Genomic DNA, 16,986 nt, shown 5'->3' with positions numbered 1-16,986 from the left:
ATGGGAGGAAGCGGCGTATCATGAAAAAGAGTGAGATGAGTCTGAGCTGTACTGACATCCGGAATGTTTTCACATAGGGGGTGCTTCTGAGTCCGGAGAATTGCTTCAGTGGGCACAAAGTCCTCCACCACTGTTACCGCTGTGAGAAGTGAGAAGGATCTGAGAAGCAGTGATGACCCAACATGTCTATATAAACTCTCCAATCTTGAAACTACAAATACTTAGAATACTTCTTCCTAAAGCTAACCCATTGCTTTTTACCTGCCTATGAACGCAACTAGCAGGATTATTAGGCAAGAAGAGGAACCACAAGTTCCCAGATACTTTAACTGTCTGAGTATAAATAAACTACTCTGTCTGGATCTGGAGAGATTAGCTGTCTGGCTGATGTGGTTATTTGATAATACCTAGATGTTTTTGTTCTTAATAGCAATGTGCAAGAAGCCAAAGTAAAAGGAGTTATTAAAGCAATTTTATTTGCAGCTGGTGTAATGAAGCATAATGCACATACTCCAGGATCAAAGAAATATCAAATCCTTTGATGTAGAAGAAAAGTAGAAAAACTTCCTTAGACTCTATCATTAACCAGGTACTTGGTGAAAATAGAAAGACTAACATTACAGTATTTTAAAACAATTAAGAGCAACAAAATTCTATAATCGGACATGGATGTTTTGTTGTTCACTTTTTAAAAAATGTGCAGTAACGCAATTTTGCACTGCCCACATGCAATTCTGCTCTCTTCCATTCTTGCTCAGTGTCCCCATCACCCATCTACCACCACACCCAGTGCTTTGATGTTTTCTGTCTTAGCTGTTGATGTTCAGGTCTCTCTGAAACTTCTCTGTGGCCTCAGTCATGAGCTGACAGGCTTTCTTGTGTTTAGGCCAGCGCTTCACCTGACACTCTCTACAAAAAAAAAAAATAAAAAAACAGAGGCTTTACACAGGCAGGAAAATATCACACATTTACAATATGCTATCACAGTAAAAAAAACCATATTTTTAAGATTTTTAGTATTACAGAAAAGGATGCCTGATGGTCATGATTTTATGTCAACCATTGAAACACAGACTTATATCGATCTTTAGATTAATCTATCCATCTATCCACCTTTATTCTTAGAATCGGCTTCTCCACTACAACAGTTCAGTCTGCCAGGGTCTGATCTTAAAGTTGGACCTATAGAAGTACTACCTGTGGCAGTACCATTCTCCCTGACATCGGGAGCATCTCTTTGCAGCCTCTTTCCCACAGTATCCACACTTGGGTTTCTCAGGGATTAAACTTTCCATCACATCCAAATTGTATGTCTGCGCCAACCTGGTTAGAAACAAATATAAAAAAATGAAATAAGCAAAAATAAATATTTTAATAATAATTGCAGTGCAGGTAGATTGAGTAATTTCTCTGTAACATCAGTGCATGTATTACCTCTGTGCCTGCAGTCTCAGGTCATCTTCAGATGGGTTGAAGGTTTCTTTGACTTGATACTTTGCTATTGCCTTCCATTTGCCAGAATTCTCACTGACAATGTGATTCCACATTTCTGGGATCTATACATGAAGAAAAAGTGAGAGTAAATTCACAGGGACATAGTTTGTTATAAAGATGTGTGCATATAGGTCCATGTGTATTTATGTACTTGTTCCAAAATTAGCTCTTTTTTTGGAGGGGCTGGGTCTGTGACAGCAAGATGAGCCAGGAAACGCTGAAGTTCCACCAGGTTTGGCAGCTGATCAATCAACACTTCTGTCAAAAAACCTCGGAGCTGTGGGAGATTAACAATAAACCTAAAAATATTACAGCAAGTATTACATTGTTAACCTCATCAGAATAATCCTACATAAATTAGAAAGACTCCATAAGAAAAAAAAAAGATTCCAGGAGGACGCACAGGGATGTCTGGTTGTATAATCACTGTAACAGGAAAAGGATGAGAAAGCGCATAATAGGAGGAAACATCTTAGTCAAAACAACCATTGGAAATTGAATCTGTTCTAACAAGTGAAGAAATCGGATATGATATTCAAGGACAATGATCTGACAAAGACCCTGACTGGTCCAATTTAAAATCCGGCTACACATTAATGAATTAAGCTCCCAAGCTGCACAGCATGAGACCCCAAAAATAAAGCAGTCATTTCAACTTTGAAATCTTACCTTTAAAAGCTGATTCTTGTTGAAACTGTGAAAGTCATACTTCCTCTGGCAATCTTCCTTTAGTAGCAGATTGTAAAGAGAAATCCAAACCTGGCCATCTAGTTTTGTCATCTTTAAATGGTCCTCTACAGGAATCTTCTGCCACTTGCCATTTATGTACTTTTCTATTTCACCTATAATGGGGGGCAGACACAAAAAGGCAAAAACACATTTCTCATAACAGATTATAAACTTTAAAGATAGATTTGATAGGAAAGATGTTTAATATACCTTTTCTGCAGCGACTCCAAGGGCAGCAGTCAATCAGCTGAACCAGTACACAAGGCATGTTGTGTGTGCACAGCATGCGATTGATAACACTGATACTGCAAATAAAAAAGATTTTTGTCAGCCATAGTTGTGATTGGTCAGTTAATCACCAGACTGTTAATTATTCTGCAACATTGTTAGTAACTGACAGAATGCTATACAAGCAATTTCGCATTTAAAATTCAATCTCTAACCTTCCTGCAGCTCAGACACAACCATACCTGTCTGTGTGATCTGTGATGTAGCGCAGCACAGACACAGCCTTCAGGGAGATCTCAAACTCTAGGGCTGTACTCTGAATCTGCAACTCCTTCACCAAGTTAAAAGAAAGATGTCATTCATGCATTTAGGTGAAAGACAGACTTTTCTGCAATAGACTGAACCAAAACACGAGTCATAATTCTTATCTTACCTCTATGGAGGATACACCAGGATTCATTGTAACGTTGTCTTGATTGTGCATTGTGGCTCCGTCCCTGGTCATTTTACTGGCCAGCAGGGTGAGTTTGCGGTGGCAATAATCCACTAAATCAAGAACAGAGTCATCTGCAGCTTCACACGAATCCTACACAATAGACAAAATATATGCAAATAATGTCATAGAAAGAACCAACAGTCGTATTGTAATCACATGAAAGTTTTATCATGTTTAAAATCGCTGCACATTAATATAATCTGAGAGCATATGAGTACACACTGACCCGATGAAACATTATTGTTTCAAGGAGGTTTATGATTGTGGCTTCATGGTGAATCTAAAAAGGAGACACAAAAGAACACATGAATAGAGTCATAAGCACCATAAATTGATCATTATCTTACATCTAATTTTACACTCACCACCATGTAAAGATGAAATGTGTTCTTGGGATTAAAGTCCTGAAGCTGACATAAAATGGGGAACACTTTTTGCTTCCACACTTCAATAAGGATCATCTCATGGACCAGAACAGGTATCTAAAAAGGGGGAGGGAAAAAGTAATAAGCACTCACTTCAAGAAATCTTTAAACAGACTGTGCTGGGCTTTCTCTAACTGCAAATGACATTTTAAAATCATATGTGACGATTACCTTTCCATAAGACACCAGGAGCTCCTTGACAAACTCATCATGCATGGCAGAAGCATTCAGTATTGCCTGCATGTTAAGTTTCTCAATGTATTCATGTTGTCTGAACCACCTGTCAACACACAAATCCAGAAATAATGACACAGCATGGATCCATCTTGCATACCATGCGTATTCATATCCTGAAGACTTAAAACTATATTTGGAAAGATTAAATGTATTAATTGAAAATACAATACAATATATAATTTAAATGTATGCTGCTAATGTTAATGTATATAAGTAAATGTATGGTAATTCTTTATCATATAAAATTTTTATAGTCATAATTTGCACTTTATTGTGTTGGACTGCAAACAGCCCATACTGCACATTATCTTTGTAAGTCCCCCAGTCTAACACTCATGAGCATTATGTAAACATTTAATAAATTGTCTTTTTATATCAGGCAAAGCACTTTTATCAAATTACTAAAAATTAAAATTAAAAAAATCACTTTTATAGGAGGCATAGCAGCAGACAGAGCAGAGCACAAGTTGAGAAAGAATAATATCAAATAGGTGTGGAATGGGATGAAAATAATGACTGGCTATAAGTCACACACTGCTGTGGAAGGAGACTCAAAGTTTGCTAATGAACTTAACCTGTTCTTTAAAAGATTTGACACCACCTCTGCTTCTTACTCTGACCCAGTGTCCTCACACACCATCCCTCCTCCCTGCACCACCTTAGCTGATGCCTTGGGATCTCTTCACATCTCTCCACCCAACATCTCTGCCAGTGCTGTGTTCCCATTGCCCACTGACGCCATCCCCTCTATCAGCAGCCATACAACAATGAAGTATACCTCACCTCCAATACCTCTTCCCTTGCCCTCACCATCTGACTCATCAACACAATACACAGGCCCAGCCTTTGCCACAGAACAGGTAAGGAAGGAACTATCCAAACTAAAGACCAACAAAGCAAAATGACTAGATGACATCAATCTCAGAGTACAGCTGTTGGACAGCTTGCAGAGATTTTTCAGCAAATCTTCAACCTCTCTCTGAGGCTCAAAAAGATGCCTAAGTTATGGAAAACTTCCTGTATTGTCCCATTACAAAAAGAAGCCGTCCCAGTTCCCTTAGTGACTTCAGACCAGTAGTGCTGGTCTTTAAATTAGAATAACTGCTGTAACAATTGAGTTTCCCCTTGGGATTAATAAAGTACTTCTTTAACACACCATGTAATTTTAAACAGCTAGAAGGAGATTATGGTGTTATGTAGAGTACTCAAACTCTAACTTCTATCGTATTATATTGTCATTATCTGTGCACAGCAGCCTTCACTAATTGGTTTCTGCAGGATAAATAATATCTTACATTATAACTACATTATATTGTATTACACCGATTATTTAATGTGCATAGTCTCCTTACAAATGCTAAATAGGGGAGTGTTACCTTTAAATTTTATATCTAACATCCATAATGGCTAATTCTACAGTTCTTCGAATGAAGTGACTTTATAATTAACGCTATTAGCATTAATAACGCTAGATGTCGTTAGGTACTTTGGTGTTTTGTTAGATGAATAAATAAAAGTGGCTAAAAAGTGGTTCTTCTTAGTTTTTTCTGATTTACACATCCCTGGCAGGTTAACAAATTCCCGGATGTATGAAACAAACCTAGCATTAGCTACCTTCCAGTCTTGCTAACTAACTTAACATTCAGATTGACGCTAGCTAGCTAACTAGCTACCGTCAGCCTAGAGGGTCATCTTACCTGGTAGAGCCTACGTCCTTCAGACCTAAAGTTTCCAGACTTTGGACAAACCCTTCTGCTTCGACGGGCAAAATGACCGACGTGTCCATTTCGTTATAGAAAACTGTTCAACAAGCTAGTCGTTAAAAAAATTAAAAATACAGTAACGTTACTTCTACCACTTCAGTCAAGCAGCTTCTGAAATTTAGCTAGTGTTTAGTGTCGTCTCCTGTGGTTGCCACGGTTACTGTAAACCAATCACAGATTGTACAGTTGCTGTTTGCCGCCACAGAGGGGAGACAGATTTCAAAATTAAAGCAACGAGTTAAACCTGAGTATAAAATAGTATGTGCTGTAAATGGTATATAAATGCGCATATTATTAGGTAATTGTTCAGTACTTTAGAACAATGCATTATATTTAGGTGATCTTGTCTGGGATTTAATTTACAAAGAAACGTCTATAGCTTTCACATAAATGCAATACTGTAAATATAATATATTCTTTTGAAATGTAGACGCACAAAGAAGCATTAAATTGAAATGCTCTAGTAAAGGAGGCCTCCAAGTACAACCCCAAATCTGAAAAAGTTGGGATCATACATCAAAATTAAAACTATAAACTTATTTGACATTTATCATCTGTGACCTGCATGCATACATTGCAAACAGTATGAACACAATACATTTTTTGTTTTGTCTACTCACTTTCTAATCATTTTTAAATATACAATTATGAAAGACAGTCCTACAGCACATTCCAAAAAAAGTATGGATGGTTGCATTTTAGACCTAATAATAAGAAAAAGCAATGACATAACGATTTGATTTGAAACAGGTGATGTCAACAGGTATTTGCAGTCATCATTTGGTACATAAGTGGCATCCCTGAAAGACCTCGGGCTTTAGTAGCAAAGATGGACCAAGGACATCGAGTTTGCTAACATATTTGTGAAAAAAAAATATTGAAATGTTTAAAAAATAATGGACCTCAAAGAAAGATAGGACTGAATTTGGACATCACTGTCTATGGTGCATAACACAATAAAAACGATTCAAGGAATCTAGAGGGATTTTCTTCTGTGCTCTCTGATCCCCTAGACTGCACTGCATCAAGAGGTTTACTGTGTCAAAACACTACAAAGCATAGTTACATCCATAAATGTAACTTAAAACTATATTAGCCCAAAAGGAAGGCCTATGCTAACAGCAGTCAGATGCTCTGGGCTCACACAGTGGCAATGTGTACTGGGGTCAGATGAATCAGTATTTCAGGTCTTTTTTTGTAAGGAATGGACACTGTCTGCTCCAGACCAAAGAGAAAAACGACCATCCAGAGTGTTACCGGGGCAAATCCAAAAATCAGGGTCTGTCATGGTATGGGGTTGTGTCAGTGCCCTTGGCAAAGGTAATTACTTTTGTGAATGCACCATTATTGCTGAAAAGTACATAAAAACTTTGGACAACAGAACAGTGCAAAACCTCATACTGTACGCATTACCAAGGCATGGCTGTGGAGGAAAAGGGTGCGAGTGCTGGACTTGCCTAGCTGCAGTTCCGACCAGTTGCCCATAGAGAACGTGTGGTGCATTTCAAAATGCAAATAGATTCAACAAAGACCCATGCACCATAAGGCTCATTTGCTGAAACAGGAAAAAAATCACACCAGAAACACTTGTCCTCAGCCCCTAAATATTTTTTAAGTGTTATGAAAATGAACAGCAACATCACCTGTGGTAAAAACATTACTGTCCCAACGGTTTATAAAATGTGTTGTAGGAAACAATTTAAATTAATGCTGATTTTGAACAATAAATAAATCTGATGAGGCATAACATCAAATAATGTGGTGCTGTATTGTTTTCAGTGTAATACAGGACTCAGATTATTGACAAATTATAATTTTCAATTTTTATTTTATATACCATCCCAACTCTTTCTGAATTGGGGTTGTACTAAATTATATTTAACTCAAATACTTGAATAAATAAATTTTTTACCACTGCTTTTACTTGAGTAAATGTACCAATACAACATTGGCACAAAAAATTACCAATTACAAGTAAAGGTTTTGCACGGCAAATCATATTTCAGTAGTACATAAAGTACTATTTAAAATGTATATTTCTAGACATTAGCACTGTTCTCTGCAATTGAATCAGTCATATTTGGCGTCTGTGGATTAAACTGGACTTTGACGACAATTTAGAAAATATTTTTGTGGGTTTGACGGCAGGTTCTCCATGTGAACTGCAAATGGTTTGTTGACACTGTTCCACTAATCCGGGTTATGTGGTAGATGAGGATTCCCTTGCACCCAGATATATATTATGCAACAGTAATAACAAGTAGTTAATCCTGAATGCATACACAGGAATATGTACTGGTTAACTCATGAAACCTTGTTATGAGAAAACGTTTACTAATATTTCCATAACATAAATGAGGTGGATATTTAGTTTTTTTTTAGTTTTTAAGAAAAAGTGACAATGCGGTGTGATCTATTTATTATCACATTTTCTTTTGTTTGATATTATTATCATCAACTCCTTCCTTGCTAACATTGCATGATATCCCAATTTTTGACAAAAGGCAGATTATATTAAAGAACGCAAACCTAGTGTAAAAATTAGAAAACATTACTTCATTTTCACTGTTATTCCAAGACAACACTCATTGAAGGCATCTTTGGTTGAGGCATCTCTGTATCTTTCAGTCCAATGGCTGTTGAACCACAATGCTTTTTTGTTTGTTTGTTTTCAGTTCATTTCCCATCACTTCCAGCATATCACAATATTGGAATCATTTTCCAATCGCTCATCTAGCTCTTTGTAAGTGATCCCTGTAAAAACAAAACATCATCAGTCTAGTTCATAAAATGCTTTTCTACCTTATCTTATATCAGAGAGAGCTTTAAAACTTGCCTGTTTTACAGCATATCTCATCATAGCTATGGCAACCCGTGTAGAGTCGAGGTGGCCTGCTCCTCTCATCACGAATCACCTTTACAGGATATTTTTGCAACCGTCGAATGAGAGACTTCATCAGTCCAAACTGAATTAGTCTCCTGAACACATGACACAAAAGCAAATAAATGTCACTCTGACCTAACTTTTCAATCTTTCCAGACAAGGTGATTCATACTGACCTCTCATCAACATTTTGAAGCTGCAATGAGTAGCGAGAGCAAAGGTCTCGGACAGTGGTTCCTGGACTCAGACCACAGTACAGCTGGAACACATCTCTCAGACTGGCCCGCTTATGACCTGAGAGACAAAAACACAAAAACAAACAGTGCACTGAACATCTGGAAAAACAAAAAAACAAAAAAAAAAACAAGGCAAAACCACTTGAGGTCAATAATTAAAACTCTTATTTACCTTGTTTAGTGACATAGTTAAGGCATTCCTCTTGAATGGACTTGTCATCTATGAGGCTCTGGACTTTGGGCGTGGTACAGTACACATTGGAGTACTGGAAGGAAGAAAAAGACACAAGCCAGTCACTGGACTACCTCAAGCAGTGAGGACGGAGTACTGGATCCACTGATTATGACAAAAAAAATCATGTTGAAAGTGTGTTTGGAACAAAAAAAAAAGAAAAAAAGAATTGGAGAAACATGTCTTAGTCTTAATCTTAATACTCAATTTTGGTAATTTTTGTTTTGTGTATCGTAAAGTGTGGGTTTAATTTTGTACCTGAAATATTGACACCAAGGTCACAACACCATAATACCTGTGAAGGAAAAACAGGCTTCGAGTATTTCTCTTTGAGCTTATTGTAGATAAAAAAATAATGAATGACATGCATCAGACCCAAGGCGTGTGCTGCTGCCTTTAATCCGATGATATGTACTCACAGGAGATTCTGTACAGCAATACGAACAAGATTCAGCTCTACATCCGCTTCAGCTGAAATCTTCTGAATATGTCTGAATCCATCAATATAGGGTAGGATCTGGAGGTAGCAAATATAATACAAGATTGGTTGTAATGCTTACTACAGCAATGACACAATAATGTACCAATAAATGCAACATTCTCCTACACTCCTGCTTCTATTGCACATATTAAAGAATGTGACAGAGGTGTATATGTTATTTCATGTACAGATAATAACAGGATTTTAATTAGTATTCTCCCAGTGCCTGTCCCTCCAGTTTAGTGACACATCTTATCACAGTGTTTACTGATATTAGCCATATGCTGCCAAGAATGAGAGTTTACCTGTTGAGTAGTAAGATCCCATTGAGATTTGATAAAGTGATCTTTGCACTGGGTGAAAACAGGCACATCATATTCCTGGACAATGGGAGGATCCTTTCGCAGCTGGATCAGCTTTAAATGGATGGTGTTAGACTCATCTAAAACAAACAAAAACAGGCAAGATTTAAAAGATTCAGACACCTGAAGCTTTAGCATTCAGTACTTTTCAGTTAAAAGCTATTAGTGAGATTTCTTCCCCAAAGATTTTAGTATTGAAGTCAAAAATAAATACATTTATTGGGTGATAAATGTTTGCACTTTTGAAATGTTAGTATACTTTTTTTATTACTTCTAAACTTTAGTTTGCTAGATATTACACCTTTATTATTTCTCTATTCCTAATCCGGTACAAAGATATCGTTACTCTCTAAGATTTGGTCACGGCATATTGTCAGAAGAAAAATCTAGTCTGAACGTTGTGTTTATACAGCTACCTTAGAATGTTCCCTCTTTTAAGAGGTCTTCACACATCTGCCTGCATACTGGTGCTGCTGTGTATTGGTGCGTGTCTTACTTGTTGTATCACTAACCAGTTCTGGTTACTTACTTTGAATGCTCCTGCAATAATATCTTTAAAATTGTGTGCAACAAAATGTAAAAACAAAATAATACCTATCGGTAAAGTGCAGGCTCCTGTAGCATTGAGTTCTTCTAACAAAGTTGACATGATGGGTAAAAGTTTGTGCTTACTCTCCTCCTTGGAAATGAAGCCACTCTCCAGCTGCAACACAAAAAAAGCAGAAAAATGTAAGACTTCTGAGATGTCTAATACATTAACCAAAGCAATCACATATGACAAGAACAGATGCATTATTCATTACCTCCAGAGTAGTGAGGTACCCAGACAGCTTCTTGACAATTGGTTCAAGGGCACAAGTGTTGGTCTGGGCATCACACACAAGACCAAGATTAAACAGGAGAGCGTTTCGGCTATACTTTTTATGTTCGATGCACACAGGACACCCAATTAACTTTTTTCCCATGGCAGTGCTTCAAGAAATAATAAAAAGGAGAGAATGTGCTAAACTTGATATGGATGAGGAATACAGCAACATACCAAGTAATCACAACGAATATAGGATGTCAATTAAAAATATCAATGATTTATGATAAGGAGACACAAAATGGTCTTTGATTACATACACTGTTATTAATTTGTTTTGCAGTTCTGGCTTGGTGATAATATAAACTTGGACTGTATCGAAGAGCTCCCGTGAAATGTATTCCTCTGGGACCTGTCAGGAGAAGACACAGTAGACACTGTATGACAAAACACATCATTAAGATTGTCTGCTGTGCACTTTAAAGGTTGTATAGCTGTTTACCATTAATAAGGTCAATGATTCCAACTTCACTTCCTTTATACATGCACTCAAATACGCGAATGCATGGACCATGAGATCTAAGGTGATGCTCTAATGTATTAACCAACTTACATACTTACCAAAATAGTTGCCAATAATTTTTCTGTCCGCCAACTAATCTATTAATTGACTAATTGTTGCAGCTGTACTGAATTGTCAATATTGATATTTGCCTGAAAGTGAAGTGTGTGAGAAGTCTGAGATTCATATTTTCCCACACGAAAAACGCTTTTAACAGTTTGAAATAACAGATTTTCATCAAACTTTATAGTGACCTCTGACACTGATATATCAGATCTCACTCACACTCATGAGAGAAGTGCTGGTGACTATTAATATGTGACATGAGAGATTTTATCACTACTACCCTTGTTAAAAGTAAATATAATATCTGCACACGTACCTGATATGTGATCTTTGGGCCCAGGGTAGGATGAAACTCACTGAAAAATATGCACTCTATTCGACTGTTCATTCTAAACCTTATGGTCATGAATTCACAGAACAGCCAGATGTACAAGTTGTCTCCAAAACAATTTCAGTTTTAGAGGATATTCTCCTCTGGTTGCCTTCCCTGGTTTGATTCAGCAGTTGTTTAGCGGCTAAAGCTAACAGCAAGCTTCAGTTTTAGCCTATAATGACGAGCTAGCGACTTCTTGTGAAACACGTTTAGCATTTTTAACGCCTGAAGGACATCCTGTATCCTGTCCTATCCAAACGTGATACCGTCAATTTCAAAACAAACTATTCAACAACTGTTCAACTACTCCACAGATTCATGAGCACCAGGCTGGGAAACAACAACAATGATGCCTTAACGAGCTCCACGGAAGTTACTGGCGCAAATACCGAACTTCCTTCAGATTTCTTCTAAATACAAATTATACTTTTCATGGTAGGCTATGCAAAACCTTAAAATCTAAAATTACTGTAGCTGTTAAAGGAAAGTACCGTGTTATAAACCTGGTCGGTGACATTACTACACATCGTTTTCATGTTTCTATTTACGTGAGCGGTACTGCGAAGAACTCTTTTCGACAGTACTTAAAGGCAGCACTATTCATCAGCTTCAGTGCTGCGTATTATGCGCCGCATGAGGAAACGTTGGAGGGTTTATTACGCCATGAGTAGGAAATACTATCAATGGTGCCAAACAGCGTGTTATGCGACTAGAGAAAATATAGTTTGATGTTTCTTCAGGACATTACAAATTAACATAGAAAGTGTAAACAGTATATATAATCTGAGACCATCGTAAAGATGAAGCGAGCAGAGCTGACGGCTCCTCGAACTGTCCTGTTCTGTAAAACCGTAGGCGAACCGAGGTAGAGAGGGAGTGGGTTTAGATTTACCATGTGGAGAAGGTCTGTGAGCGCAGGCCACACATGCTTTGGACTTAAGGTAACTGAATGGTGAAATTGACTTTCTTAGAGAGATAGATGCTGTTGCTACAAGTACTATATATACAGCAAAGGATAATAAAAACTAAGATAGATCATAATAAACATATATAAGGAAAGAATGTCAAATTAAGGGCAGAGGAATACTAATTAATTAATAAATAATGACAAGGGGAATAAATGTCACTACTAAACTTTGGGCTATTTGCATTTAAAGGACCGAGCTTTATTAATTATCAATAAATGCACTGTGTATTGCAAGTTGTCTTATTAAATATGGACCTGGCGGTGGCTGTAGGGTTTCTTATTATTTCTAAGTAAAAGTTAAAATTGAGTTTAACTTTTATGTTAAATTTACACACTGGACCAAACAATCACACTAAGAAATCCAGCAGGAAATTGTAAAGGAGTGATAGTCATGCAGTTATTAGATAAAGTGGGTTAAACATTTATTAATATGAAATAATAACTAAAAAATAAACCAGATTTGAATATTTAACTTAGCAATTTGTGCTTTCAAACAACTGAAGAGTGTTTGAAATAAGTAAGGCAGAGATTCATTGCCCCCCATTTATTATACATATTTTATTATCTGATTACTTGTTTTTTTATTTTGGCAAAAATGTGTATCAATGACAATAGCAAATATGGAGCAGGCTTATTTAAAAAATATGCCTTCTTTCTTTCTTTTTTTTTTTGCTGTGAGTCGCATAAACCCATTGGCATGTATTACACAAGGAACAAACTTTTAGAAACACCTTGTTATCATACTTCCTTGTACTGCAGGGCATTGGATTGTGCAGGTCTGCCTAATAATCTGATTTTACAGATTACTTGATTTTCCATTGAGCAGAGATGTACATCCTGAGTGTCAGTGTTGTCAGCGGTTTGATCTGAAATGGACTTTTCCTGTGTTACACAATGTGGATTCCTCTGAGGCAAAGTGTCGCTTAGGGTGTTTTAAACCACAGATGGAATGAAGTGAGAGTTTTAACTTGGGTTTATTTACAAAGTCTCTTAAATCAAATGTTTCTTAGGGAATTTGGGGCTTCCGTGCAGTGCACACATGTGACGCTCCAGCCTTACCAGCAGGCCGGATTACGGCACTTCAGGCCATGGATTTATGGAAGAGACATTTTGAGGAGAGAGGTGTGACGGAGCCTGACCAATCTAGCCACTACATAATTGCTCATTTGCTTGGGGCTACAACTGTGAGTTGAAATTTGCTGAGCTCATTCTACATTGCCTGATTTAACATCTCAATAGCTGCAACAGCATGTCTTTGTGTTCTTACATTCCATTTCTGTACACAGGTAGAAAGTCTTGAGCAAAGGAAGTTAACAGAGCTTCTCAGCCTAGAAAAAATAGAGCAGGTGTGGAAGCTCTGCACTAGACGTCTCTCCAGGTATAAAGTTTCAACATGAGCCTATGTGTTTAGATTTTTTTGGTTGTTGTTTTCACTGAGAATACTCACAAATGCTTATGTGTGTTGCAGAATGCCTGTGCAGTATGTGATTGAGGAGTGGGACTTCAGAGATCTGACACTGAAGATGAGACCTCCTGTGTTCATACCAAGACCTGAAACAGAGGTTTGAGAGAACAACAGGACACACATACATAGTATAATATAATACAATATAATGAAATCCTGATGATAAGTCACACAAAAATAGGACAGTGTTGTCTCTGTACATTCATGCAGGAATTGGTTGAACTTGTGCTCACTGAATTGAAGATGAAGCCTGACACTCGTGTGGGTGCTGATGGTCAGCACACAATTTTAGAAGTGGGATGTGGCTCTGGTGCCATTTCTCTCAGTCTCCTGAAGAGTCTGCCTCAGGTGAGGGTTTTGTTTAGTAAATTGGCTCTGGGGGTGGCAGTGTCTGATGGTTGACCAACCACTTTGGTCCAGACTGAAATATATTTACAACTAATAGATAAAATAGCATTAAATATAGCACAGACAGTCATGTTCCTGTTAGGATGAAATGGTATGACTTTTGTCATCTGCTGATATTTCAACTAGTGTCATCCATCCATCCATTATCTATACCCACTTATTCCTATTTAGAGTCACAGGGATATGGCTGGAGCCTATCCCAGTTCTCTTTGGGTGAAAGGCAGGGGTACACCCTGGACAGGTCACCAGTCCATCATAGGGCCACATAGAGACAAACAACCACACACACTCACTCCTATGGGCAATTTAGAGTCACCAATCAACCTGACATACATGTTTTTGGACTGTGGGAGAAACTGGAAAAGGCCCAGGCCCACACAGAAAGGCCCCTGCCGGGTTTTGAAACAGGAACCTTCTTGCTATTAGGGAACAGTGCTAACCACCAAGCCACCGTGCTGCCCTTCATCTAGTGTTAAATACTTTAAAAACGAATGACATTCCCATGAGTCTCAGCTGTACTTCTGTGTGTTTGATGTTTAAATATAGTTCATCTAATCATCAGGTTCATCATCAATCAGTGCTGGCATTAATATTTCACAGTGGCTTATCACGATTTTAAAAAAATTGGAAAGTTTGTCAGTTTCCTATTTTCAGAAACTCATGTACATTGGATTAAGCTTGCCAGTGACACTAATTGAATCATTTTCAGACTTCTCTGTTTTTGCTAACTTGGGATATCCATGTGTCAATATTGAACTTTAACAGACTAAAGGCCGTTAATTGATAATAATAAAAAAACATTGTCTTCAGATCACAAAGCACAGTACAAATGCTTGGTACACTGCTGATCCAAAAATACTAATGTGCTGTCCTGTCGTAATGCTGTGCAGCTGTGTCTGCTTATTTTTCTGTCTCCCCTGTTAACACATTGTAAAGTTGTGGGAATGTCTTAACTTTCTCATGCAGACAAATATGGATATACTGACAAATAGATTTTTTTTTCGCTGCGGTAGTTGTATCCAAACAGTACACAGCAGTTTTAAATTGCTGTTTGTTTCTCTGTCTTTCACTAGCTCAAAGCCATTGCCTTGGATCAAAGCCAGGATGCGGTGAATTTAACAATAGAGAACATGCTAAGGTAATTGTTGCCATAGCACAAAAAACATTCTGTAAATGTCCTTAGTGATTTATTTCTATTGTGGTTAAAGGATTACAATTCATATGTGTATGCAGTAATACACTAAGTCTGATGAGGGATCTTTCTGTGCAGGTTGGGGCTTCAGGACAGATTACAGATTTATCATCTAGATGTAATAAAAGGTAATTGGAAGCAGACAATGTATTAACTGAAAACCACACTCAACAGACTGCTGACAAACAGGTTTAATTTGTGTTTTGCCAGATGCACAAACTCTGTTGAGCCTCTGTAGTCCTGTTTCAGTCTTGGTGAGTAACCCTCCCTACCTGTTCTCAGAGGACATGGCATCATTGGAACCAGAGGTTTTTAGGTGAATAAAACACATTCAGCACACACTGAATAAAGCCTTCTTCTTCCTGGGTTTCTGTGACAGTGTATGCATTGCATTTGCCTCCAACCATAAAACTGAATCCTGACAGCAGATCTATTATAGTTGATGTTTTGGTTTGTAGCTGTTATTTGTAGTGCATGCAAATTTAACATATTGATTTTTAAAAAAAATTATGAAAATGTGTTGCAAGGTTTGAAGACCACTCTGCCTTAGATGGAGGTAAAGATGGCCTAAAGGTGATCAAACAGATTTTGAATCTGGCTCCACAGCTTCTGTTAAATTATGGGTAACGAATCTCTCTTCACACAAATATACACCCACATACACAGAGACACACACACACACACAAAGCCACCTGTGTTTAATTCACTGGCAGTGACTTGTTACGAGAACAGCGTGTTCTGAAAAGCATATGTATCGGGTTGCCTCTTTAATGAGTTAAGCTTTTTAAAAGACTTCCAGTGAATACACTTCCAGACATGTGCCACTGCTCTCATCTCAAGGTTACGTCTGATAATTTCTGTCCTGTTGATAATTAAATTTGAATCCACTTTGTGTTCTTTTTCTGGTGAATAACAGTCGTGTTTACTTAGAAGTGGATCCCAGACACCCCCAGCTCATTCGACCATGGCTAAAGGCGAACGTGGAAGAGCTGCATTATGTTGAGACACGGCACGACATCACGGGCAGGTCTGTCTAGAGAACTTCTCAGCCTACACATCTGTTACGTGGGCATCAAAAACATTTTGTCATCATTATACTGTGCTGTAACTTCATGCTAAAATCATATGCATGTTGATCTTTTAGGTCCATTATTGTCTATTTCATTTTAAAATTTTAAAAAATTAAGCTTGACACACGATTGCTTTATGGTTCTGTCAGAACACATGTCCAAACTCATTGTCTGTGACACTAATTTGTTTTTGTTTCTTAGGCCACGGTTCTGCATCCTACAGAAAGAGAAGTCAAACAAGGACCGTGAGCTGAATCTTGGATTGAGAAACTGAGATCCTATTACGCTGGCTTTAGCCCAGGTTGCCACAGCCTCAGCTCCACTACCCCCCTGAGCCGTCAAACATGCGCTTGAACTGTTTTGATCACTCAAAATTCACAATTTGCACAAGATTGAATCATTCTCATGTCACTGTTTCACTTTTAATCTGGTCACCTTTGGGATCACATCCTGCACCACAATAAAAACGTGTGTGCGATGGCACAAAAGCAGGCTCAAAGCTGAAGGTAAT

General features: G+C 37.7%; 3 protein-coding genes across 6 annotated transcripts; 1 reads left to right on the top strand and 2 right to left on the bottom strand.

Annotated features, from left to right (window-relative positions):
- Nucleotides 1-5: 5 nt before the first annotated feature.
- Nucleotides 6-5,620, bottom strand: zmynd10 (zinc finger, MYND-type containing 10). 2 transcript variants are annotated; one of them, XM_026306215.1, is made up of 13 exons: nt 5,307-5,620; nt 3,544-3,652; nt 3,313-3,429; nt 3,174-3,227; nt 2,885-3,037; nt 2,694-2,782; nt 2,434-2,528; nt 2,164-2,336; nt 1,646-1,771; nt 1,435-1,556; nt 1,198-1,323; nt 787-909; nt 6-139 (listed from the first exon to the last, which is right to left on the bottom strand). In XM_026306215.1, exons 1-12 carry the CDS (start codon nt 5,393-5,395, stop codon nt 810-812), a joined length of 1,353 nt encoding a protein of 450 aa, XP_026162000.1. In that variant the 5' UTR covers nt 5,396-5,620; the 3' UTR covers nt 6-139; nt 787-809. The 2 variants fall into 2 exon arrangements, with proteins under 2 accessions (XP_026162000.1, XP_026161999.1); XM_026306214.1 differs by lacking the exon at nt 6-139 and having other exon boundaries at nt 271-909; nt 5,307-5,543.
- Nucleotides 5,621-7,774: 2,154 nt separating this feature from the next.
- On the bottom strand, nt 7,775-11,925 carry nprl2 (NPR2 like, GATOR1 complex subunit). Of its 2 annotated transcripts, none has more exons than XM_026306430.2 (11): nt 11,317-11,925; nt 10,693-10,784; nt 10,371-10,539; nt 10,240-10,270; nt 9,511-9,647; nt 9,144-9,241; nt 8,983-9,019; nt 8,665-8,758; nt 8,433-8,550; nt 8,209-8,351; nt 7,775-8,126 (listed from the first exon to the last, which is right to left on the bottom strand). In XM_026306430.2, exons 1-11 carry the CDS (start codon nt 11,404-11,406, stop codon nt 8,059-8,061), a joined length of 1,077 nt encoding a protein of 358 aa, XP_026162215.1. In that variant the 5' UTR covers nt 11,407-11,925; the 3' UTR covers nt 7,775-8,058. The 2 variants fall into 2 exon arrangements, with proteins under 2 accessions (XP_026162215.1, XP_026162214.1); XM_026306429.2 differs by having other exon boundaries at nt 10,162-10,270; nt 11,317-11,922.
- Nucleotides 11,926-12,013: 88 nt separating this feature from the next.
- hemk1 (HemK methyltransferase family member 1) lies at nt 12,014-16,928 on the top strand. Of its 2 annotated transcripts, XM_026306434.2 has the most exons (11): nt 12,014-12,314; nt 13,351-13,524; nt 13,627-13,718; nt 13,809-13,902; nt 14,016-14,153; nt 15,287-15,351; nt 15,484-15,533; nt 15,616-15,721; nt 15,933-16,028; nt 16,322-16,432; nt 16,677-16,928. In XM_026306434.2, the coding sequence occupies exons 1-11, from the start codon at nt 12,267-12,269 to the stop codon at nt 16,747-16,749; spliced, it is 1,047 nt and encodes a 348-aa protein (XP_026162219.1). In that variant the 5' UTR covers nt 12,014-12,266; the 3' UTR covers nt 16,750-16,928. The 2 variants fall into 2 exon arrangements, with proteins under 2 accessions (XP_026162219.1, XP_026162220.1); XM_026306435.2 differs by lacking the exon at nt 14,016-14,153.
- Nucleotides 16,929-16,986: the final 58 nt, after the last annotated feature.

Source organism: Mastacembelus armatus, chromosome 5 (genome assembly GCF_900324485.2).
Source record: "Mastacembelus armatus chromosome 5, fMasArm1.2, whole genome shotgun sequence".
NCBI lineage: Eukaryota > Metazoa > Chordata > Actinopteri > Synbranchiformes > Mastacembelidae > Mastacembelus > Mastacembelus armatus.
This window is presented reverse-complemented; position numbering and strand designations above follow the sequence as displayed.

Coding starts and splice junctions, on each gene's coding strand:
- zmynd10 (XM_026306215.1), bottom strand. CDS start 5,395: ATGGACACGTCGGTCATTTTGCCCGTCGAAGCAGAAGGGTTTGTCCAA. Junction 3,430..3,543: donor TCCTGGTGTCTTATGGAAAG/GTAATCGTCACA, acceptor CCCCCTTTTTAG/ATACCTGTTCTGGTCCATGA. Junction 910..1,197: donor GGAGAATGGTACTGCCACAG/GTAGTACTTCTA, acceptor TTTTTTTTGTAG/AGAGTGTCAGGTGAAGCGCT.
- nprl2 (XM_026306429.2), bottom strand. CDS start 11,406: ATGACCATAAGGTTTAGAATGAACAGTCGAATAGAGTGCATATTTTTC. Junction 9,648..10,161: donor AGCCTGCACTTTACCGATAG/GTATTATTTTGT, acceptor TGTTTGTTTTAG/ATGAGTCTAACACCATCCAT. Junction 8,551..8,664: donor TAACTATGTCACTAAACAAG/GTAAATAAGAGT, acceptor TTTGTCTCTCAG/GTCATAAGCGGGCCAGTCTG.
- hemk1 (XM_026306434.2), top strand. CDS start 12,267: ATGTGGAGAAGGTCTGTGAGCGCAGGCCACACATGCTTTGGACTTAAG. Junction 12,315..13,350: donor ACACATGCTTTGGACTTAAG/GTAACTGAATGG, acceptor AATGTTTCTTAG/GGAATTTGGGGCTTCCGTGC. Junction 16,433..16,676: donor CGGCACGACATCACGGGCAG/GTCTGTCTAGAG, acceptor TTTGTTTCTTAG/GCCACGGTTCTGCATCCTAC.